Genomic DNA, 24,463 nt, shown 5'->3' with positions numbered 1-24,463 from the left:
GTGCTTTGCGTCCTTGTAGTGATTTGTGTGAAAATATATCTATCTTTGCATTTAGACAATAAACAATAAATGATTTCAATTGTTTTCTGAAGAAATTAATTCTGAATGGATTCATTCATGCTGCTAGGGATGCAGATACATGCATATATAATCTTTTGGAAAGCCATATATGATGCTGAGTTGCTCGTGCACAAAGATAATATTGGATCCTGTTATCGAGCCCGAGCCGTAATTGAAATAAGCTTTACGAGCTCGAGCCCGAGCTTTTGCTTGGCAAGCAAGCTCGAGCTCGAGCCCAATATAGAGCTCGGTACTGACCCGAGCTCAAGCTTTTGTGAAACGAGCCGAGCTCTGAGCCCAATATAGGCTCAGCTCGGCTCGTTAACGGGCCTACCTTTTGAGTCATACAACAACTTGATAGGGCTTGACATTGTTGCCCATGCCAAAAAAAAGGTGCCATCTTTTTTAGGTTTGGCTTTATTTCAATATGGCCAACCTCTCTTACAACAAATCTCCTACCGACCAAGCCGACGTTCCATTTTTCCTACACTCCTTTAACAACCGAGGAACAATTTTGGTCGGCAATCTCCTCAATGTTGATAATTTTCCGACTTAGTGTCATACAATGGAGATGGCCAAAAGCCAAGAATAAAACAGGCTTTGTTGATGGTTCTCTTTCCAAGTTTGTGTTTGTCGATCCTCTATTGCATGCTGAACATGCCAATAATATGGTCCTTTTATCGCTTCTCAACATAGTTCACAAGAATCTTGTTGCATCAGTACTTTATGCTGACTCCGCAGCTGATGTCCGGAAGGAACTGCATGCTAGGTACTTACCTAGCAATGGCCCTCATATCTTCATGCTCGAATGTGCTATTGCCATCCATCAACAAAATTCTGGTTGTCTCAAAATACTACAACTTACTCAGAAGTTATTGGGACAAGTTGGCCACCTAAACCCCCTTCCTATATGTCAATGCAATTCTTCCAAGTGGATTTCCAATCACCTGAATCAACAACAATTGATGCAATTTTGATGGGCTTGAATGACACATATGCCAATATCCACAACCAAATACTTCTCATGGACCCTCTTCTTTCTTTAGACCGTTCCTATTCTCTTATGCTACAAGATGAAACCCAATATGTCATTCAAGTGACATGATCACCTACTGATACTGCTACTTTTCCAGCCATTTCTACACCAATGGGTTTGGCCCACCCCGATCCTTCTTCTGCTGCAAGTGCTGGTAGCTCTCAGTCAAATATTCAGAAGGGACATAGTAGGGAGTGTTGCACACATTGTAATATCCTTAGTCACTCCAAGGACGTATGCTACCGACTCTACAGCTTCCCACCCAACTACAAGCCCAAATGTCTAGCAGAAGCCTAAGTCTATTGATCGTCAGCACTCAACGAACCATATTTATTCTCAAACATTAACTCTAGTACAATACCAACAGCTTCTGTGTCTTCTTAATGAGGTTAACAAACCATCTCCACTCTAGGCCAATTTTGCAAGTAACTCTTTATGTTTTATTTCCTCTACATGATCGTCCTCTTGGATTATCGATACAGTTGCAACTGATCATATGGTCTCCAACCCCCACCTCTTGCCCTCCATTGAAATATCTTCCACCACCTCACATATCACCCTCCCTAATGGCAATATTGTACCGGCTTAATGCACCAAAACAGCACATTTCACCGCTCATTTTACCCTAAAAGATGGTTTTTGTGTTCTTAGCTTTCACTATAATTTTTTATTCGTTCACAAGCTTATACATAAGTTGCATTGTTCTGTCTTTTTTTCTCTAACCATTGTATTTTTTTAGGACCACTTGACTGGGAAGGTGATTGACCAGGGCCGTGAACGTGGTGGTTTATATGTCCTTGATAGCGACTATGCACATGCATCCTTTCTAGCATCTACATCGTTTGATTTATGGCATTGGCATCTTAGATAAACCTCTCATGAGCGGCTACATAAAGTGCACCGCTCTTTCCTTTTCTTCCAATAATGATAATATTATTTGTCATAATTGTCCAAAAGCTAAACAAACTTGTTCGCCGTTCTCTAATAGATCCTTTTGAATTGCTACACTATGATCATTGGTATAGTTATTCCACTGTGTCAACTAATGGCACTCATTTTTTTCTTAACCATTATTGCATAACGATACCACAGCAAAATAGGGTCGTTGAATGCAAACATCGGTATTTACTTGATGTTGTGCATGGTCTTCGCTTTCAAGTATGTCTCTCTCTCTCCTTTAGGGTGACTACATTCTTGATGTTGCTTATTTATTTTATTGCTTGCTTATACCTTCTTCAAGGCCGTACCCCTTTGAACTACTTCATAATTGTCCACCTTCCTATGAACATATCCGGATATTTGGATGCCTTTGTTTTGCTTCTATTGGTCGTTTAGTCACCAATAAATTTGCTCCAAGAGCCAAGAAGTACATTTTTTTTAGAAAATCCTAATGGCCCAAAGGGTTATCATCTTTATGATCTTGAGAGCACTAAACTTACTTTACCAACATGGATGTTATCTTTCATAAATTTTATTTTTTTTCTTTCTCTTCCAGCCCCACCATTTTCCTCTTCACATGTACTTCCCCGTCCTATTCCTAATTTCTCAACCCCTAATGCAGCACAAGAGGAACCTCATGATGATAGGACTATACAAACGTATGTTATACCTTCTACCTCCAATATACCAAAACTGAACATAGGTTCTGTATGTTCACCATCTAACCCTGCACTCATATCAGCAACCACTAACCTCAATACTATCTCTTTAGATAACTCAGCTCCCACATCTTCTCGACCTCCATTATGTCGCTCTGATAGGCCCAAGAAAATGCTTGTTGATCTCAACGATTTTTATTATGATGCGGTTTTAGCCAAGTAATAGTCTTTCACCTTATTTACTTCCATCACCCATCACCTTATCTCCTATCACTTTACTTATGACCACTTTTCCAGCAAACACAAAGCTTTCCTTACCTCTATATCTAGTGAGACCGAGCCAACTTGTTTCACCCAAGCCAATAAACAATCCAAATGGAGGGAAGCCATGGTAGCATAAATCTAAGCTCTAGAGGCCAATAATACATGAACAATGACTAATTTAACCCTGGCAAAAAAACCATTGGCTGCAAATAGATCTACAAGATCAAATATCGCTCTGTTGGCAATATTGAGAGATACAAAGCTAGCTTTGTTGCAAAGGATTTCACACAAACTGAGGGCCTTGATAATATTGAGACTTTCGCACCTGTTGCCAAATTTATCCTAGTTTGTTGCTTACTAATGATTGCTTCAGTTAAAGGCTGGCTTTACATGTGTTGAACGTTAATAATGCTTTCCTTCATGGGGATCTAGATGAGGAAGTTTATATGAGAATTTTTTTTAGATTTGCCAAACAAGATGATTCACGAGTTTACCGCCTTCATAAGTCATTTTATGGGCTCAAGTAGGCCTCTCGCAACTGGTGCCAAATTCTCATCTGTGCTTCTCACTCCTGGTTTTTTCCAATCCATGGTTGACTACTTACTCTTCACTTCTACAATGAATACCCTCTTTGCTGATGTTCTTGTATATGTGGACAATAGTATCATAATCGGTGATGATTCCCTTGTCATTATTTTTGTTAAAAGGCTCATTGATTCTAAATTTCATATAAAGGACTTAGGACCTTTAAAATATTTTCTTGGGATCGAAGTTGCCCGATTTGCTCAAGGTATTTATCTCTCCCAATGCAAATATGCATTGGAAATTTTAGCTAATGTGGGTGCTCTTAGTTGCCATCCATGTGATTCACCTATGGAGCCCAATCTCATACTACTTCTAGATGATAACACTGTTTTTGATGATCCTTCTTGTTACCGAGGACTTGTAGGCTGCTTACTTTATCTTTCCACCATAAGACCAGACATTCTGACATTCTTCATCTTGCCAATATTCTCAACCAATTAATGCATGCCTCATGTTAGTCTCACTAGGAAGCTGCACTTTAGTGGTTGGCTACATCAAATCATCACCAAAAGCAGGTCATTTCTTCTCTTCTTCTAGCTCATTATTTCCTTTTGCTTATTCAGACTTAGATTGGGTTCGTTGTCCAACTTCTCAAAGATCAATTATAGGATATTTCCTTGGCACCAATCCTACATCATAGAATCCAAGAAACAAGATACTGTTTCTTGCTCATCTGCTAAAGTAGAATATTGAGCTATGACATCTGCTGCATGTGAAATTCAATAGTTAAATTACTTGGTTGATGATTTGCAAGTCCCTCGACATACAACCACTCTTTTTTTGTGCCATCAAATCGGCTTTACATGTTGCATGCAATTCTGTCTTTTATGAGCCCACCAAGCACATCGAACTTGATTGCCATTTTATCCATGAGAAGATCTAACATCATCTCATCAAGACTGCTCATTTTCGATCCAATCAGCAGATTGCACATTTATTCGCCAAGAGCAGTTCCAATATTTAATTATCTAGTTGATTTGTGATCTCCAGGCTCCAACTTGAGGGAGGCGTCTTGGTCATTATCTGGACGTTCATCAAGTATTAATTAAGAACAACATATCTCTCGGTCGTAACTACAACATTAGAACACAATATCCATCGTTTGTTATATGGATGTAACCAATATGATCATAACATTTTTCTATCTTAGAAACTACATAATTTTGTAGCGTAAGTATCGAACAGAATGCTTTGCAACTGCATGGCTTGTACAACCTATATATACTTATCATTGGAAATGATAATATAATGTAGCCGAATATTTTATTTCACTTCTTCACAGAAATTGAAACTATTTAATCATTACTTTTTATATCTCAAAATGAAGTGTGTTGCAATGCTATATTCTAATTAATAATAATTATCATTTTTTAATTTAGAGAGAATTTAGCATGATGTTTATCTATTACTATATTGTAGATTTTTATAATAAAACTTTGAAATGTATGTTTATTTGTCTTTGCTTATGTCTTTCTAATTACTAGACTTTTTTTCTTCAAGCTGTGGCTTGTTAAAAAAAAACATCTAGTATGGTGTCTACTCAAGCTCCCTTTCATTATTTTCTTAAAGAAAATTAAGATTGCAGTTGACTCTTTGTCATGATTTAAGCATTTATTTTTCTATATACTTGGATACTAGCCATACTAATTATATATTTTGGATCATTTTTAAATTTTTCATGTTCACCCACTAGTCGCACTTATCAAGTGTCTTTTCATGATAATTAGAATCAAAGAATCATACTTCTTCCCTATGAGGCAGGAATACATGGTCTCAATTAAGATAAACATTAAAACTGCATACTTTTAAATCATTGAACTAATAGTTTTCTTTATTTATTTATTACATTGACATGAAAGTTAATAGATATCTCGTTATAAACTCATTTTATGATGCACAAATCTGAGCAAAGGAAAATACTAAAATAATGACTATAAATATCCAAACTAAATTCGATTAGGTACGAGGGTAATAAATGCAGATTTGACAAATCTCCTGAAGCTAGGCTCGGGAAAATCCAACCTGAATGCAACGCCTGTCATCCTACATTTCATCCAAGATGCTGCATTCATTTTTTTCCTGTTTGCTGGCAACCCATCGTACCCGGCCAAATCCGTAATTTTCTCCGAATCAACCAATAATGATAAATTTATATTTATATTTATATTTTTTAATAATATAGATATAGATATTAAACAAATATTAAAATTAATATTCAAATATATTTTAAACGAATAAGAATAGAATATTAAGCATATCCATATTTACTATAAATGAATATAGATATGAATCATATATTAAACATATCTATATTTTTTTTTATTTCAATATGAATATAAATCGAATACTTTTTTAGATATTAACCAAATTTGGGCAAAATTTAATGATAAAAATTAGCAATAAAGGCATGATTTATGGCGCCTTCAAGATATCTTACGGCTACGCTGAATGGAAACTAGAAAATTGACGGAATATTCGAAACCTGCTTGCTTGAAAAGGATAAAGAGAAAAGATAGATAAAATGAATGAACAAGAGGTTTGAGCCTTTCAGGCGTGTAGGATGATTCGAAAGATTTTATTCGAATCGAATATTAATATTAGGATTACTATCTTGGGCGACAATCGTCCGCTATCTAATTTTTTAATTTAAATTTAATTAATTATTTAATCGATTTTTTGATTTAACTTAATCAAATTTTTTTATATAATCACCTTTGAGCCCGCCTTTGAATCCATCGTCAACTCTTCCCCCTCCTCCTTGTAATTATCACCAGAATATACATACATACATATATATATATATATATATATATATATATATATATATATATATAAATTGAGAAGTCCGCCAAGCAGACTTCGAAACCAAATCACCCGCCTCCCACCAATGGCGGCTGCTGCCTCCGCCGCCGCATCCTTCTCTAACCTCCGGTTCCCGTCCATCTCCAGCCCTTCGTCTGGCGGCCGCCGCCCATTCTCCGCCGTTCGATTCCTCGCCTCCGTCCGCCCTCCCCACCTCCGGATATTTCCTCCCTGCCCCGCCCGGCGTCCCCTCGTCGCCGGATCCGGCGACGGCGGGATCGGGAACGGCGGCGGCGGCGGCGGCGGCGGAGGCGGCCGTGGTGGAGGGGAAGATGGGGACTCCGGCCGGAAGAACCGGACGGAGGCTCTCCTGGCCCTGACGGAGCTCGGCCGGACGCTGGACAGCCTCCCCAAAGACCTTGCGGCAGCCGTCGAGGCCGGGAGGATTCCCGGGGCGATCGTGCACCGCTTCGCCGAGCTTGAGAAGTCTCCGTTCTTCCGGTGGCTTCTCCAGTTTGGGGGGTTCAAGGAAAGGCTTCTGGCTGACGACCTCTTCTTGGCCAAGGTCGTCATGGAGTGCGGCGTCGGCATCTTTACCAAGGTCCCCCCCCACACCTTTTTTGCTAGTTTTTGACTCGATTTCTTATGTTGTGGTTACATTAATTGGATATTTTCCATGATTTTACTTATATCTTTTGCCAATTTTGGCTTGGTTTAGTTCTTGATAGCTGTAGCTTATTTTCCTTTGAACTTTACCTGAATGGAAGTCTGGAAGAAAGGCATTTTGAGATATTTTTGTAGGTCAATGCACCTTGGTGTCAGTGCTCGATTGAAGCATATTGCAGCATCTTTGTGTTGTCTCTTGTGTTCTACTGCAATAACAGAAATGATGCATCTGTGCTCTATGTAGAAGAGTGATTATTTTGTTTTGGTTTATGGTTTTATTTGACCTAATGATTGAGGGAAATCTGTGTAATCGTAGCAATTGCAAGCGATTCTTTTGCTGCTGCTTTGGTGACAGTCTTTCTAAATTCTAATATTTATTTGCACAATAATCATATATTTTGAATATGATGTGTGTATTGGGATTTATTGTCCTAGATATGTTTTAGTTGCTTAAGCTTGTCATTTGCGTAAGCACACAAAGTAATAAGCATCACTAGTTCAGCCCTTGCATTTATATAAGTTCATTATGATATGAAAAATGTATCAAAACTTGATTTCCTCCAATTCAAGCAACACTCTGGTTGCAAATTGTTGTTTAAAAATAATAATAAGGGCTTACATGTGAGAAGATAATGGCAATGAGGGTCCGGCACCTTTGGAAATGTGACTGAAATAGCTATCCTAGACAGTCTTGTAGTCTTCTTGTCCATTTTCTTTGTCAACCCGCTGCCAATCACATACGAGCCATGCAAAATATCTTACAATATGCATATTTTTTTAATCATCATTTTACCTTGTTCGTAGAATGATAAAAGAGTTCAGAATGAGTTACGATAAAATACAAACCATGTAGTCATGCTGGTAATATAGATAAATGCCCAGCCATGGCTTAAAATCCTGCTAACAATAGATGTTACATCAGGAACTTCTTTTGTGGTTAATAAGATACTAAAAGAAAAAAGTTTGCATTGAGTATAAAATGTGGCTTGAAGAGAGACTGATTCCCTAATCATAATATTCAAAACAGTTATGTTCCTAAATCCACTCAAAAGATCGACTTTGGTGTTTCCACACACAATATTAAAACTTCGAAGTATTTTCTTTCATGAAATACATGGGAGAACAATGCTTTACAGTAAGAAGTAGGTTCGTGAAGACAACTTATTCCTTACTCCTTTGTGTTAATTTTAAACTATTGATTTATGTTGAATTTTTAAAGCACCTCATATATGCTATGACTCTTCTAATATTAATGTCGAATTTTGAAAGCATCAAATATTTTTATTCTACAATTTGATTGTAGACTAGCTTAATGGGCGGGCCGAGCCAGGCTCAACCTATGGTATCCGTTAATTTTTTCAGGCTAGGTTCTGGTCTGGCTTAGCGTTCAGGCTTACTTCCCAGGCTCGAGTCCGCTACTTATCGGGCTTTGGGTTCGGACCAAGTCACGGGCTTTGCCAAAGAATCTCTCTCTTAAAAAAAGCTCTTGGGGAGGGGAGGGAGGTAGGGGGTGGTTGGACTAGTGGGAAGAGGAGGAGGAGGAGGAGGCCGAGGGAAGGGGGAGGTGGGATGAGGGGCGGCCAGGGCGGTGGGAAGAGGAGGTGGTAGCGGGACAAGGGGAGACCGAACTGGTGGGGAGGTGGGATGGGGGGCAATCGGGGGTGGGGGGACGAGGGGCGGCCGGGATTGTGGGAGGGGGAGGAGGAGGTGGGGGGAGAGAGATGGAAAGGATGAGATGTGGAAGAAGATAAAAGATATTTTATATTATATAATATATATTTTATGTTATATTATATTATATATTATAGATTAATATATTATATAAATATTGGGCTCAAGTCGAGGCCTGTTTACTCGGTGAGCTTAAATTTCAGGGCCGGCAGGGCCCTTTAGGCTTAAAAATTAGATCCATACCTGTCTAAAATGGTCGGGGCTCGGGTTTTGAGCAGGTCTACTTAATAGTGATTGTTGTTCATTTTCCAAAGACTAGGAGTGACATTGGTACTTTATATTTTGATTTATGCAAGATTTGAAAAACCAATAATACTATTGTATGTAATGCCCTATATTGAGCCCCACACTATGGTACATACGGTGTGATTCCACCTTGCATTGGCAGACCATGAGTTGGTATGAGTAAATACTAGTGGTATGTACTGTACACATACATGACTGGTACACCCTCATAGTGTGGTATTTCAAACCATGGCTTCATACTGATTTCTTATATACTTTTTTATGAACATCATTTGTTTACCTTGCATGGTTTGATGTTGCTGGCGTTGGAAATTCTTGATGCATTGTCATTGCAGATCAGGCCACATCTATAAACCAAAATGCTAATAAGGGAAGAAAGTGGGTTTGAGACTGCTATATTTTTTTCATTATGAATTTTGAGTACATAAAGTCTCGGTAAATTGACATGTTCAAGAAAGCTGATGTGGGTACGTGAACATTGAAAACCATTAATGACTGATAGATGCCACGTTCTTTTCCTAAATTTCTGGCTATCAACAGATAGGTGCTTATGTCACATTTATTCTCCCTAATTGTTTGAAAAAGTTGATGCATTGGAAACTTAAAATAATTCAAATTAGGAGATGAAATGCTGGTGAGGTTCTACCAAAAAAAAGCTGGCAAGGTAGTGTTTACAGTTTTAGAAGCTGATTAGATATCCTACTTAGAGATTACTCCACAAGCTATTTAAAAATCCAATTTAATAATTTAATCATATCATTTTGAATTGGTAGAATGATAATAATATATGTAACCCCTGATATTTGTGGACAACCAAAGTATAACTTTGTTTTTGTGGATTAAAGCTGTCTTGCAGTTTTAAGTTTTGGTTCAGTTCAGTACATAGCCTACAGTTTCTTTTTAAATTCAACTATGTTGCAAGATCTTAATGCCAATCGAAGCTAAGCAATAACTTAAGGGAAGACTAACAGTAACAAACATGTTTGCATCGGTAAAACCATGCTCTCGCCCACCCCCCACAACAAAGCTTGACCCTCCATATTCTTTGCCATTAACCCTCGATACGTTGAACAATATCGGCGGAACCAGTACCGGGCACCGTATCGGGTGTCCGGCGAGACGAGTTGGAACGGGCTCGCGCCATGTCGTGCTGAGCTAGTTCCGACACAGTAGAGGAGGTGGAGGAGAGAGGAAAAAAGAGAGAGAAGGGGAAGAGAGGGAGGGAGGCCGGCAGAAGGTGGCGGAGGCCGGTGGAGGGCTGTCGAAGGCCGACAACCTAGGCAGGAGCGGAGGAAACCTCCACGGTTGGAAAACAGGGTGGGTCCCCTGATTTGCCTACTTCATTTAAAAATTACAAAGTAAAAAAAGGGCCGGACCTGATTTGTTCGAAACAGGGGACCTGCCCTGTTTTCCGGCTGTGGAGCCCAGAGGATCGTCCTCCGCATGGCTCGCCGGCCTCCGTCGGCCCTCCGCCTGTCGGCCTCCACCTCCTTCTCTCTTCCTTCCACTCTCTCTTCCTCCCTCTACCGCTCATTCTCTCTTTTTCTCTCTTTCCTTCTCCTTCTCCCTCTCTAGCAACAAATTTCGTTTCCGTTGCTGGAACCGTGCTGGTCAACCGTCAGGACGGCTCAGAACGGCCGGAACTGTCCGGTTCGGGATGGTTTTGGCGACCCTGGCATTGAGTATCCTTTTTTTTAAGGATAAGAAACAATTTGTCTTGCATACTCAAATCACGACCTTTACTTTTCTATATTTATGTGTTGCTAATTATAATATTTTTTATATTATCAAGAATTTCTTAGTCTAAGGAGGCAAAAAAACTGTGTATGGGTTAGTTCCAGGTTGGGAAATAACTTCAAATTACAATTTTGTTTGATATAGACCTGAACTTGGAGAACATTATATCTTTGAAATGGCATCCAATTTTAATTTGGTCAAAATTATAGAACAAATTGGCTTTTTTTTTCCTGGTTTAGTTGCAATTTGAGCAATCTTACTATTTGACTTAGTTTTGAAGCTTTATAATAAGAACCCAGATTGTTCAAATTTTAACTCAAACATTTTCTTTTCTTTTTTTTTGTTGTGAAATCTATCAGGATGAAGTGTTCTTTATTTGCTGAAATGATACCTTTTGAGTTTCCTTGCATTCATTTCATCTTATATAATTTTCAGTGATTTGTTTTCTGAAAGAATTTATGACTGCCAATGCTGATCTGTTGGGCTTTCATTTTTCAGACTGCTGCTGAGTGGGAACGTCGCAGAGAGAATTTTGTCAAGGAACTGGATTTTGTTTTCGCAGATGTGGTATGAGTTTTGCTAGAAGCATTTCCTGTATCTTATCGTGGGGTTGCACAAGAAAAGTTTCACTTTCTTCTCTTTCTTTATTCTTCTTGATCTGTCATATGCTGAGAAATTGCTTTTCTGATTATATACATCAATATAAAATCATCATGTCAAGAATAATAAATAAAACTTTCCATTAGACTATGGTAGTAAATGATTCTAAATAATTGAGCTTACACTATCTTCTAGAATCACCTTTTTCTCACTAATAATAAAAATGGACTTGACTTCAGAACTTGTATAGTTCCAATCTATTAGAACACGAGGCTATGCGATCTTAATGCAAGTTGTCTTACTTAAACAAGAAGCTAAATTGCTCGAATGGCATTGAGACTAGGAAGCCTCAAGTAATAGCTTTTGCCTAGCCGCTTTTATGAAACAAACATGAAAATCAAATGCCCTGTTTATTGTGCAAGCAAGCTGGAACAACACTTTACATAAAATAGGTTGGCAAAATGGGAAGCATGACAATGTGCGTTTTTTAAAACATATTATTACTAGATCTATCGTTAAGGCACATATGGAGAAATTTATGACGCCAAATATAAATCTAATGGTTACCTTTGAAAAAAGAAATATGGTCTACGTCTTATGATAGTTTATATGATAGGCTGGGCTTTGAAGAAGGTAAGCACAGAGTTATCGATAAGCTAAATCAGAAGCACAACACACAGACGTGTGCATGCACACATGCACAGAGAGAGAGAGAGAGGATAATATAATTTTAATGAGAGATGGTAAGATTAAAGAAGGATTGGACCATTGCTTTTGTGAGTTAGAAACTATTCAGCAAACACACAATCAGGCATTTGGCATGGATACCATTATTCAACAAAATATTTGAACCAGTTGTTTGGATTAAGGTGAACTTTTGGGCTGAATGAATAGAGTTCAGGAAGTTATGAGAGAAAACATATGTACTTGGCTAATTGGCAGCCTGGCTCACTCATTATATATAGAAATTAAGGTTTGCACTATATCATTAGAGAAAATGTATAGAGATGCACATTTCTAAGTGACGCAACAATTGAACTAACTATCATAAAAATAAATTTATGAAGTGCACTGTGAAGTTATGAGAAAGAGAGAGGGGTTGGGGAGCAGGGGACAAGGACCAAGAACAGCAATCACAATATGGAGGAACCAATACGGATGTGTGCTAAGAAAGTAATACATTTTCTTTGGCTTGCTTTCGAACTAACAAAAAGATTAAATAGAAGAGAGAATTGAAGTTTAGTGGCAAATGATGAAACCATACATAGAGCATCAAGAGAGGTAGTTTAGTGGCATTAAAGATGAAAAGAGGACTTAAAATATGAACTGAAATTATTAAGGATATTTACGATAAAACAGTGCCAAACACTGACAATAGTAATGGAGAAACTAGTAGCTTTCCAGGCTGTTCCAAAGGTCTCACGCTTGTTTCAAATGATCTTAATGTTGTATAGAAATGTTCTAGTGGTAACTAGTGATATGTGGTTTAAGTTGAATGGTAAATTGGAACTATGCAGGGAAAATCAAGTGTTAATGGGTCTTAATGATAAACCTATCAAGCAAAGGTGCATCTAGGGTGATCAGAGATTGATACATGATTTTAAGACTCAAGGAATTTTACAAGATGGCAATATTACTCATAATGTTGGATGAATTAATACATAGTATTTGTAATCCTATACTGAAAGAGCGATACCCACTTCAAAATCTTGACCCCCTCATGCTTTTGATGTTTCAACCCCCTTAACAATCTACCAAATTTTAACTTCAGCAGAAAACGACCATAAAGATGGCGCTTTTTATTTCTTTTGTCATTGTAGATTAGATTTTAAGGAATGTGGCCCAGTGAATAACCATTCAAACAAGCATTATGTGCAACATGCATGAGTACTGGAACCCCTTTGCTTGCAGGGGGGTTGGGCTCTGCCACATGCTCATCCAACATTGGTACTGCTTGTGCAATATGGCATGGACCAGCACATCAGTTCCTAATCCTTGGTTATATGAACCATTATTATATTTTAATTAAGATATCAGCATGAATAACTTTATAAAGAAAAAAAAAATCTTACCATTAAGAGTAGTAGTGTAACAATTTAGGATGGTCACTTCTTTCAAAAATAAATTTTTAATGAAAAAAATATTTAGGAACTTTTTCTCTAGTTTTTCCGGAGTGCACTGTGTCCCCACTTCCATATGTATGTATGTATGTATGTATGTATGTATGTATGTGTGTGTGTGTATGTATGTATATCCTTATGTATGACTAAGCAACTTTCGGTAATAAAGGGGCCTGCCATGAAAACTATAAAGCTTGTTAAAGTTTGATTATTTTTCATGACTTGCTTTGACCTTGATGCCAATTGGTTCCCATTTTCTGGGTAAACAAACTTTTGGTAAGAAAGGAGCCTGCCATGAAAACTTAAAAGGCTAGTTGGCCTGATAGAAAAAATGTTTTTCTTAGATAATTTGTTTTTCATTAGCTGAACCATTCCCTGCTTCTTACTACATCGTTTATTTGCATGCTACACAACCTTTTGTTTTAGGCGATGGCCATAGTTGCTGATTTTATGCTTGTCTGGCTTCCTGCACCAACTGTTTCTCTTCGACCACCTCTGGCATTCAGTGCTGGACCTATTGCCAAATTCTTTTACAGCTGCCCTGATAATGCTTTTCAGGTGAATGCTACGAGTCCAAGAAATTATTTGAGATAATTGTGTAACTCTTATCGATAATGTTGGAACTTTTTTTTTTCCAGGTTGCTTTGGCTGGAACATCATACTCATTATTGCAGAGAGTTGGTGCAATAGTGGTAAATCTACAAAAATGCTTCATTGATCTGTTGTGATCAACTATCTGCGAAAAACTAAATAACTAATTGAGTTATTAATTCATATTCATATGGTAATTTCCTTCTTTTTCCTTTTTTATGTGCAGAGAAATGGGTCAAAGCTATTTGCCGTTGGGACTGGTGCATCTCTGGTAGGCTAGATTCTTTCACCAATTAGGGGGTTTCTGTGACAAATTCCAGTATTTTCTTAAAACTTTTACCATGATATCATTCACATCTTCATTTTCTTTTTGGCAAAGTGGGGGTAGCTTATGATACTTCTAATTTTTCGGAGGTCATATTCTTCTGTGGTATTTCAATCATACCCATAGATGCATTGTTGCAATGTCTATCTTCGAGATTCTTTTATGTTCTAGAAGGTTGAGAAATAGAAATGTTTTGTAATTCTTGCTGCATGGTATTAAGCCATGCCTGATTGCCCTTCATAAGTGTGTTTGGTAGTGGCCCTGCCCTTCAGTCAAGTCCATGCCGATGATGTCTAAAAGGTGCCAAGAGTTTCTGTCAGCTTGGTTTTAACTTTTGATTAGCTGCTTTTCTTCCAACTACTATCCACTCCCGTAGAATTTGTAGATGTTAATTTTTTTTGGAGTAAAGAAGCCTGGGTTGCCTGGTTAATGATCAACATTGCACAATCAAACCTAAAAGCATATTTTGCTTTTGGGAATTGCATTTCCCTACTGTATGTATCATTCTTGTTTTGGTTTCCCATGGGTCAATGATTAAGCATCATGGTATGGATTGGGAAATTGATTCTACTGATTCCCTGGCAGTGTCTATGTTCTCATTTTCACCCTTAATTATGTTAGTATTGCAACTTCTTGTTTTACTGGAATAATATCTTCATGGATTTGTTTATTTGGACAATTTCTTCTGGAAGTTGTCTTTTTTTAAAAGACTCAGTTTAGTTAATGTATAAATAAAGAAAACGTTAAATGATATAATTAAATTATCCACTGCTAAGAGATTAATTATTTCCTCAGCATTGTATTTATGTTTTTACTCATGAGCATTCTGGATATCTATATGAAGTAATCGATGCATGTGTATTCCCAAGGCTTGGGAGGTTTGTTCAGAATATAACAGTTGAAATGGCTGCTCAGCAAGCCAATCAGTAAATCCTGTATTCATATATTATCATTTTGGTTAATTCATTAAGCATATCAACAAGTAACCAAAATAATTATAAGCAAAATTTTCAGCCGTCAGCTGAATTCAGTCTTTTTGCAGATTGGTGTTGGTACAACGAATGCCTTGATTAATGCAAGAAAGACATTGGATAAGAATTTTGCTGGTGAAGCAGAGGATGTCCCTATATTATCAACTAGTGTTGCCTATGGTGTCTATATGGCAGTGTCCAGTAACCTTAGGTATGTATACCTCTTGGGCATTTACATTATTAAATTGTTCTTCCACTATTTATATAACAAGGTCAACATTTGGCAACTTCTGACAGCTATTTTCTCTTTCTAAACAAAATCCTTTATTCCATACCTTTTTTTTATTGAGTATCTGAAAAAGTTCAAATAAATATTGCTGTTCATCCTTGTGTCTGGCTAATGAGCTTGATGCTCCTTTAGTATCTTGTATCCTGGATCTCTGCAGGTTCTCTTTTTTCATGTCATTCATTGGCATAAACTTTCTTCCATGTCATATAGTTATAGTGCATTTGAAAAGAATCTTGCATATAATTTAATCTATATTTCAAAATAATTTAAACTTTCAGGGCAGGTAAGTAGTTGGTATCATGGGCCCCTCATTTTGTATACCCAGTTCCCAAGAAATAGAATTTTGTTAGAAGCTTTCTGCTTTCTCTTGTGCTCTTTAGTGTTTTCTTCTCTTATGCTTAATTTCTAAAGAACTCTTTAAGTGCAAGAAGTGTTAAAGCTGACTTGTCCATAGAGGAGCTTGCAAGAGTGCTGTAAGAACATTGGTAACTTTTGTTTATTAATGTTGGTATTCAACCACATTGGTGACCTTTGTTTTGGGTGGAACCATGGAAAAGTTTGTGTTCTGGTGCAAGAAGGGATGAGCTCCGGATCAAGGAAGAATTTTGCTCATGCATCTAAAATAAGTGAATTGGTGGGAAATATTGTAATGATGTGCCATCTTGCTTATGCCATGTACACTAGCACCAATACACGGGGAAAGGAGAAAACGGCTCGCTCCATTGATTGTATGAAAAGTTATAATATCAATAGAAGCAGAAGGAACTAAAGGACTCTATAGGATATTTTGAATTAAAATGGAAAAGGCGCTAGAATTCTATCCAAGTTCTACTAGATGGTGGGACTTTCGTTCAATTAGTGAGAAGGATATCAAAAGGGAGAGAGAACCAAGGCTGCAGAACCAATAAGAGACTATCCAGTGAACTTAAGACCTTAGAGCTAGATGACAGAGCCCATTAAGCTAAATATAATGAAGGAGCATTCATTTGCCCGAAGTACCTCAAATCACAACATCATATATAGCATGATTAGCAGGCAGTATGGTACTGGTTTGTACCCTGCCATTTTGTGATGTACCTTTTTTTTTCTTTCAATTTTGAATTGAAGTCGGCAAACCATTTGCCGACTTCAGTTCGAAAATGACAAAAAAAAATTTATAGGGCATCCCATGTTTCGAAATGAAATAGAGGAACCCTTTGCTGATGATATGAGGGCTTTCGAGCCCTCTCTCCGACCTCTCTCTTCCTTTAAGGTAGAGTTTAAGTGAAGCTACAAAGGACCAATCGTCCAATATTTTATAGGCTTGGAAGCAAGATTTTAAATATTGTGAGGTGGGGGTATCCCGATTATTCCGTAGAATGGGACATCCCACGTCCCGACACTTTGGAGGATGAGTGTTTTGTTTTGTCCCGGTCATTTTCTCAACTTAACCCATCCCAACATTCAAAATAGAAAAAATCTGAGATTTCTTGCATCTAGACACTTAGGAAGATGCGTGCCCCATCTCGTATGGTCCATTACTCGCCTCATCCCTTTCCGACACTCGGGAAGTACCCTTTCCCTACATTCGAGAAAGTGGAATGCCCCATGATCCCAATAATATTTGTAACCTTGCTGGAAAGAGTCTAGATATGTCCAATGCTTGTGATTGCCTTTTCTCTCATATAATGCATCTTTTTTTGGTTTAACCCCTGCCTCCTCTGGAAGAAATTAGGAAAAATAGTCTAGACGGGGCGGGGGGGATGATGGCTTTTGATTTCATAAGCTAGTTTGGTCTCAAAGGTAAAAATAAGCCAAAGAGCTAAATGAAAAGCAATTCAAAATTTTTGAGATTAATAAATAAAATAATGATATCAAGTTGCTATATGATTATTGAAACTCTTAAACTTTAAAGAATTATATGTTGAAAAAGGCATCCCAATGCATGAGACTCTCGCCACTACGAGGTCTAAGGAGGGTTAGATATATGCAGCCGTACCCCACATGCAGAGAGGGTATTTTCATATTTTGAATTCATAATACTTAGGTCACAATGGTACAACCTTATCATACACCAAGCACCGCCCTCTCAAGGAATTATATGTTGATCTATAAAATTGACCTGATGTCAAAGCCTCAAAGGGCACATATTAGAAATAGATGATAAAGCTATGAAAAAGCATCCTTTAACATGGTGTAGGGTTTATTGGAATGGTTGTTGTTTTTTTTTTTCTGTGGAATGAAAACATATGTAAGATTGACCTTATTTTATATAAATACAAATATTGTATAATATATCACTAAATTATCTCTCATAGAATGTAGTTTCTATTTCAATGATCAACTCATCCCCCTAATAACTACCCAAATTCATCACCTTGTTTGTCTGTATGGTAGTATAGGAATATGCATTCACATGCACTTTTGGAAAATTAAATAAGAATTCTAAGAGCATTTAAGATTGATTTTATTTGAACAGCTTTCACATGAACCATTATCTGGTTTATGATTCCTTAACTTTAAATTCATATGTTGTCTAGCACCTTTCTTCTAGCTGTAGCTAGTGAATCAGGAGTGAACAAAAAAAGGCATGAATCAGTCATTTCTTGTTAATTTTATTGATGAATCAGTCATTTCCTGTACTCAATAGGTACCAGATACTGGCGGGTGTAATAGAACAGCGAATCCTGGAGCCACTGCTACACAGCCACAAACTCATTTTAAGTGCATCGTGCTTTGCAGTTCGTACAGGAAACACATTTTTGGGATCTCTAATGTGAGATTTCTTTAGGGTTATTTTGGAAATTTTATAACTATAATTTGCTTGAAGTTTCTATATATCTTTAGATTGATACTCATCTTCTATTGAGCAGGTGGGTTGACTATGCCCGCTGGATAGGAATCCAAAAGATCCGGGAGTAGTTCATAGCACATAGTGAATACTGCTAGTCTGTTTTCTTTCTGCATAACCATGTGGCGAAAGTTCAATCAGAGGTGGGTGCCTTAGCCATGTTGTTCTATGAAGTCCACCACTCTTGATGATCAATATGAAAGGCCATTTGTGGCTGCCAATATTAATTTATAAATTATTTTTCATATTGTTTTCCCTTGTCTTTGCAACAGTGGAAAGTGTTGATATTATTTTTGAACCAGATGGTTGATTTTGGTGATTCATCGCAACACAATTTTTTTATGGTTTGCAGAACTTCATACTATGTTTATTTTATAAGCACCAAATCTAGATCAAGTCTTCAATTGTATACAAGTTAGTCAACTTACTTGCACTTTATGCCGTGTTTGGGGGGTCTTCAAACTTCATAATTCTATCCTTCTCCTTGTTTTGCACCTGTTGTTAGTTGCAAAATTTTATAAGGTGGGTTGTTAAGAGGGCAAAGCTCTAATATAGAAAAGTGTAAAGGAGAGATCAATCCTAACTCTAAAATTGCGCTTAAAATTTCATGATTTATAGGTTTAGGAATTTTCATTAGACAACCAAGCACCTGCCAATAAAAACATCTTACCAAAAAGAAAAAAATACTGTAAAAAACCATAACTCATATTAAAAAATTGCAATTTCACAAGATTTTGTAATTTTAGAGTTCGTTCAAGTGCACTGTTAAACCTTTTCGATCGAAGAAATTGTCATCAACTATGAAATTTGTTTTATTTAAACTGGCTAAATTGCAACTACAAGTTGTTTCTTTTTTTGTCTTTTCCTACTATGTGGAGAAACCAATGGTGGCTTCCTGAAGAAATGTTGCATGTACATGTTTCAATATTACGTTTCCTCTAGAAAAATAATCAATGAAGATTGTGTTGACTACTTTTGAATTTGAAGTTATGGTTATGAACTATACAGGTGTCTTATTGTGCTTAAATTAGTAACTAAAACAAATATACAGAAACTGGTATACAACCTCTATCAACTCTAAAAAGGACAAAAATTAAGTGCATGAATAATCCTGCATGATTGAATTTAATTTCTTTCTGGATTCATAGATTAGGCAGTTCTATTTGGGCATGACCCACTTTGCTGATTAATCAAGCAACCCAAGATATTTTTTAACATCCTTGAAACACTAATGGAAATCGAAATCGTTGGATGGTGCAGGAGAATTCGTCGTATCATGTTGCTCAATGTTGTGAATCCAATATATTCAAATATCTCAATGTTTAAACTGAGAAAACATATTCCAATATCTAACATGTTTGGTGATAATATTGTATTACACATGCAAAGTTATAATTGAAATTTTTTTAAAAAAATTGCTGATACAACATAGAATAAGGAACATGATTAGTAAATGTCATCATGCAACTTCCTATGATCCAAGTTACATTAGCCTCCTGCATGAGAAAAAGTTTAAAGTTTTGAGGTGGTAAATTGAATCTCATAATTTAATATTTGTTGACAGCCTACAAATAATGTATTTCATTAGAATAGCATCAGTCACGTGAATTGCAAGTTAAATCAGGTTTGTTTGGGGGTTTCAATTGTCTTTTTCAGGAAAAACAAGTTACAATTTTTTTTAAAATGTATTTATGTTACAAGAAGCAAGACTTACTACTACAGGGTACAATAAAATGACTTCCTCATCATGTCAATCTCAATGAGCTGAATTGTTTGTATATGAGAACCCAATATTGAGACTAGATTAGCTGCCTAATGGTAAATTTCAGTGGTTCGGGTCAGATCTTCCATGAGTAGTCTTTTATGTGCTTGACCATCCAATTTTTCTGAGTCATCTAATGATTATGAAAAACTGACAGAACAAAGCCCCCTAATTCTAGCTGATATTGAAGAGGCTTAGCCCCTCATTACTGACAGAAAAAAGGAGGAAAAAGGAAAAGGTGCCCTTTCAAGTATTATTTCCATGGCTTAAAGAAATTAAAAATATGAAGTGCACTTTTATATTTGAAATTTGATATCTTTCAAATTTTTAATAAAAAAAATTGTTTTGAAAACCTAAAAGCTTATTGTCTTTGTTTTCAATATGTTCCAAATAATTTTTGAAAATGCTTTCCTGAACCATCAAGGGCGAAGTTGGCATTTCAGCTGCTAACAATCTACCAACTTGCCATGTTTGGTACCAAAAAAATGCAGGTTCGAACCAGTTCGCAGAGATTATTGAGTAATCATATGAACAAAGTGACATAGCTTATATCTTAGATGAAAAAACATGTCAAGAATAAGGTTATACATTATCGGTAACAAAGCCCCCTAATTCTAGCTGATATTGGAGGGGATTAGCCCCTCATTACTGACAGAAAAAAAGGAGGAAAAAGAAAAAGGTGTCCTCTCGAGTATTATTTCTATGGCTTAAGGAAATTAAAAATATGAAGTGCACTTTTATATTTGAAATTTGATATCTTTTAACTTTTTAATAGAAAAAAATTATTTTGAAAACCTAAAAGCTTTTTGTCTTTGTTTTCAATATGTTCTGAATAATTTTTGAAAATGCTTTTCTGAACCATCAAGTGCAGAGTTGGCATTTCCACTGCTAACAATCTACCAACTTGCCATGTTTGATACCAAAAAATTGCAGGTTCAAACCTAGTCACAGAGATTATTGAGTAATCATATGAACAAAGTGACATAGCTCATATCTTAGATGAAGAAACATGTCAAGAATAAGGCTATACATCATCGGTAATCTTTCATTGAGAGTGTTCAGTGCTTAAGAACAAGTTAGATACATCTATTATGACATAAAGTATTTCTAATTACAAGAGAAATGGATATCATCAAGCTCTCTGGTGTTCTCATTAATACCATATTGGAGCAGTTCGATATAATATTAATCTATGAAGTGAGGAGTCTCTTGATCATTGATGATCTAGAGTCCTTATTGATAGAACCTCGGACTAGTCCAGGATAATACTGATCCATGGAGTCTGGAGTCTCTTGATTACTGATGAAACAAAAATAGATGTTTTGGTCCTATTGTATCATCCATCTGTCTGGTGTCCTCATTCATAATAATATTAATCTTTGGAGTCAGGAGTATCTTGATAGCTAATAAAACCATCAACAGGTAGTTGTCGTGGTGCCACTATGTCATCCATCCATCTAATGTCCTCATTGATAACATCTTGGAGCAGTCCACCATGAAGTCTGCAGTCTCTTGATCACTAGTGAAATTATGAACAAATCGTTATGGGGCCCCTATATAATCCATCCATCTAGTGTCCTCATTGATCGCATCTTGGAGCAGCGCTCCATGAAGCTAGTAGTCTCTTGATCACTACCAAACATTGCTAAAGGAATCTTGGTTGAGTCTATGTAAAAAAGCCTTTATGATAATAGGGCTTGTTCTAGCTCTTAGTTTGAGGACGTATCAAATTCCCATCACTATCAAACTTTCTGGGAGGCTGCCATGCTAATAGGACTTCTTCCTATCAAAAAAGACTCGGATCTGATGCAGATGGTACTGCGATTGTTTTCTCGTAGAATCACAAGATACACTTATTATTGCAGGTGGCTTGTCTGCCCAAACATTTGGAGGTCTAGAAGCCTAGTCTGTAGCATTTTTCAGAGGAGCTGCATGTTCACCAAAACAGGTTTTAGTCTAAAGGATTTCACATGCTTTACAGGGACAGGAGTACTATTTCTCAATGATTGTTAGTCGTCCAGGTATGGAATTGTCAACGTATCAATGAGTATGCAAGAGGAAGAAGCAATGGCATCAAGAATTATATGCAAAAACATGATCTGCTTGACATTATTCTGCAAAATTATTTAGAAAAGATGCATTAAATAATATTTTCTACCTGGAAAATAATCAAGGGGATGAATCTTCGGATGATGGCGGGGAAGCTCCATTATGGCTTGGAGATCATGGGTTTGAAGTACAAAAAAGTCTCTTCATACGTGGAGGTAAGACTGTATATATCAAACCCTCCCTAGATCATTCGATTGTAGGAGTCTTATGCACTAGATCGATGAACATCATTTAAAAAAGTTAGAACATGTGATTAATAAAACAAAAAGTTTTTATACGAAAGATCTAGTTGAACTCCCTAAAGCGTTGCCTACTATGATAGCGTCACGCCTCGAATCCGGTGCATAACAGATGCCGCATATCTGCAAGACGGATCATAAGCATTCAAGGCTATCGATCAAAGAGCAATAATATTAATTTTTCGATCCTCATAAAATCAATTTAATAAAGATTCAATCAAATCATTCTCACAAGCAAATTTCCCAAAGTACCAAGAGGCATGATGTTCCAACGAATTATTATTGTTCAAACAAAATAAAATATCCAAAAAATTTAAAGTCTAGATGACTCAAGCATCTTCAAGCAATTTAGCGCTCTCCTTCAAGTTTCGAGCGATCATGATTCAGGATCTAAAAATATAAGAAAACAATGATGAGCTACTCTAGCCCAATATACAACATAATACATTAAAGTGGGGTCTAAGCAAGCAAAAAAATAAAATAAAATCAAATAGCATGATATTGATCGGTAAGAAATCAAAATTTATTTCTAATAAATTGATAGTAGATCCAATATTAGGCTATAGCCATGTAACCAGTAGCATGAGTCAGATAATAGATACAATATGCACAAAGTGACGGATAACATATACCACTATCTTAATCACTTGTGTTTCGGCGTTAAAACTAGTTTTTTAGATTATAAGTCGAGAGGACCAACGTATAATCCCTTAGGGTCATCTGCTAGCAGAAAAAAAAATCTAGAAAGAGAAAGAAAAGTAGAGAGAGGAGAGAGAAAGAGAGATAAAATTTGGAAGACGAAGACAGGGGAAATCAGCGATGGAAAAAGAGAAGTAAGAAAAAGCAACAGTCAAAAATACAAGGGTTTCGACCCTTTCATGCTTATTTTCATGATCCCTAGCAGTGAAGCTCTAGTGACGACTGAGAGTAGCACTGGAGACAGGCCCGCATCTTCGGCGACAAGCACCGGTAGTAGAGAAGGCCAGAAAAAAGAAAATAAAAAAGTGTTTTTGGATACGAAAACAGAGGATAAACAATGCCTCTTATCCTTGGATTATTCTGGTGAAATCTCGGCCGGTGGTGAGGCTTATGATCAAAGAAGGGAAGGGAAAAAGATCCAAAGGCCTTACCTTGGTTCCGACGAGGGCTCGGCTGCAATCTTCAGCGAGCACAGTGAGCCTGATTCACGGTTTTCCAATAGGGGAAGAGAGCGAAAAGCGCGGTAGGCTATGGCAATTTTCTAGTGAGGAAGAACTGGGGTTGGGGCCTTTAAATAGGAATAGAGGCTAGGCTTTCTTAGCCTCCGGCAAAGTTGGAGGAGGAGGAGGAGGAGGACTCATCCTCCTTCCTTTGTGTTCGAGCAGGGCTTGCCCTGTTTGGACAATGGGATTGGACCATCGGGCCTTCTATTTAGTGCCGGGTCGGGCCAAGAGGCTGGCCCATATATTCAACGTGAGGTTGGGCTTCACAGACACCCACACCTCCTTCCCCTCACCAACGTGCGCATAACCATTTCCACCTCGACTACATTGGCTGGTGGTTCTACGATGCTTCAAACAATGAAGGTTATTTGAGAGGGGGGAAGGTGTATGACAATCAGGTTGATGAGAAGATGTTTTTCACAGCTGGAAGCCGTTGGTGACCATTAGGATTTCTCATTCTATAGTAATGCGCATTACCATGTCAAAAGTGAGGTATTTGGAATTGAAGTTTATTTTGATCCGTAAAACTGTTATATTAAACAATTATTTGGTATAAATTTAATACATATATGTGTGTGTGTATATATATATATATGGCTCAATGTAATAACTTTAACGAACTATAAGTTAATAAGAGGACAGAAAGAATATAAATATAGGACACCATAAACAATTCTGTCGGAGATAATCAAAATTCGAC

At 37.1% G+C, this 24,463-nt stretch overlaps 1 protein-coding gene and 1 long non-coding RNA gene across 9 annotated transcripts; one reads left to right on the top strand and one right to left on the bottom strand.

The window, feature by feature from the left end:
• Window positions 1–2,272: 2,272 nt before the first annotated feature.
• Window positions 2,273–24,247, bottom strand: LOC120110245 (uncharacterized). 8 transcript variants are annotated; one of them, XR_015968170.2, is made up of 4 exons: window positions 23,692–24,206; window positions 18,880–22,684; window positions 7,858–7,908; window positions 7,517–7,737 (listed from the first exon to the last, which is right to left on the bottom strand). It is a non-coding gene; the product is annotated as an uncharacterized LOC120110245 (long non-coding RNA). The 8 variants fall into 8 exon arrangements; XR_016396246.1 differs by lacking the exons at window positions 7,517–7,737; window positions 7,858–7,908 and having other exon boundaries at window positions 12,294–18,946; window positions 22,372–22,534; window positions 22,637–22,684; window positions 23,692–24,144; XR_016396244.1 differs by lacking the exons at window positions 7,517–7,737; window positions 7,858–7,908 and adding an exon at window positions 2,273–4,566 and having other exon boundaries at window positions 23,692–24,204.
• On the top strand, window positions 6,394–18,780 carry LOC103697741 (protein RETICULATA-RELATED 4, chloroplastic-like). The gene is made up of 8 exons (XM_008779664.6): window positions 6,394–6,946; window positions 11,224–11,292; window positions 13,872–14,003; window positions 14,084–14,137; window positions 14,263–14,307; window positions 15,404–15,543; window positions 18,251–18,376; window positions 18,474–18,780. The coding sequence occupies exons 1-8, from the start codon at window positions 6,431–6,433 to the stop codon at window positions 18,520–18,522; spliced, it is 1,131 nt and encodes a 376-aa protein (XP_008777886.4). The 5' UTR covers window positions 6,394–6,430; the 3' UTR covers window positions 18,523–18,780.
• Window positions 24,248–24,463: the final 216 nt, after the last annotated feature.

Source organism: Phoenix dactylifera, chromosome 8 (genome assembly GCF_051530095.1).
Source record: "Phoenix dactylifera cultivar Ajwa chromosome 8, Ajwa_hap1_PhDact_Kaust_v1.1, whole genome shotgun sequence".
In the NCBI taxonomy this organism is placed as follows: domain Eukaryota; kingdom Viridiplantae; phylum Streptophyta; class Magnoliopsida; order Arecales; family Arecaceae; genus Phoenix; species Phoenix dactylifera.
This window is presented reverse-complemented; position numbering and strand designations above follow the sequence as displayed.

Coding starts and splice junctions, on each gene's coding strand:
- LOC103697741 (XM_008779664.6), top strand. CDS start 6,431: ATGGCGGCTGCTGCCTCCGCCGCCGCATCCTTCTCTAACCTCCGGTTC. Junction 14,004..14,083: donor GCCCTGATAATGCTTTTCAG/GTGAATGCTACG, acceptor TTTTTTTTCCAG/GTTGCTTTGGCTGGAACATC. Junction 18,377..18,473: donor ACATTTTTGGGATCTCTAAT/GTGAGATTTCTT, acceptor TCTATTGAGCAG/GTGGGTTGACTATGCCCGCT.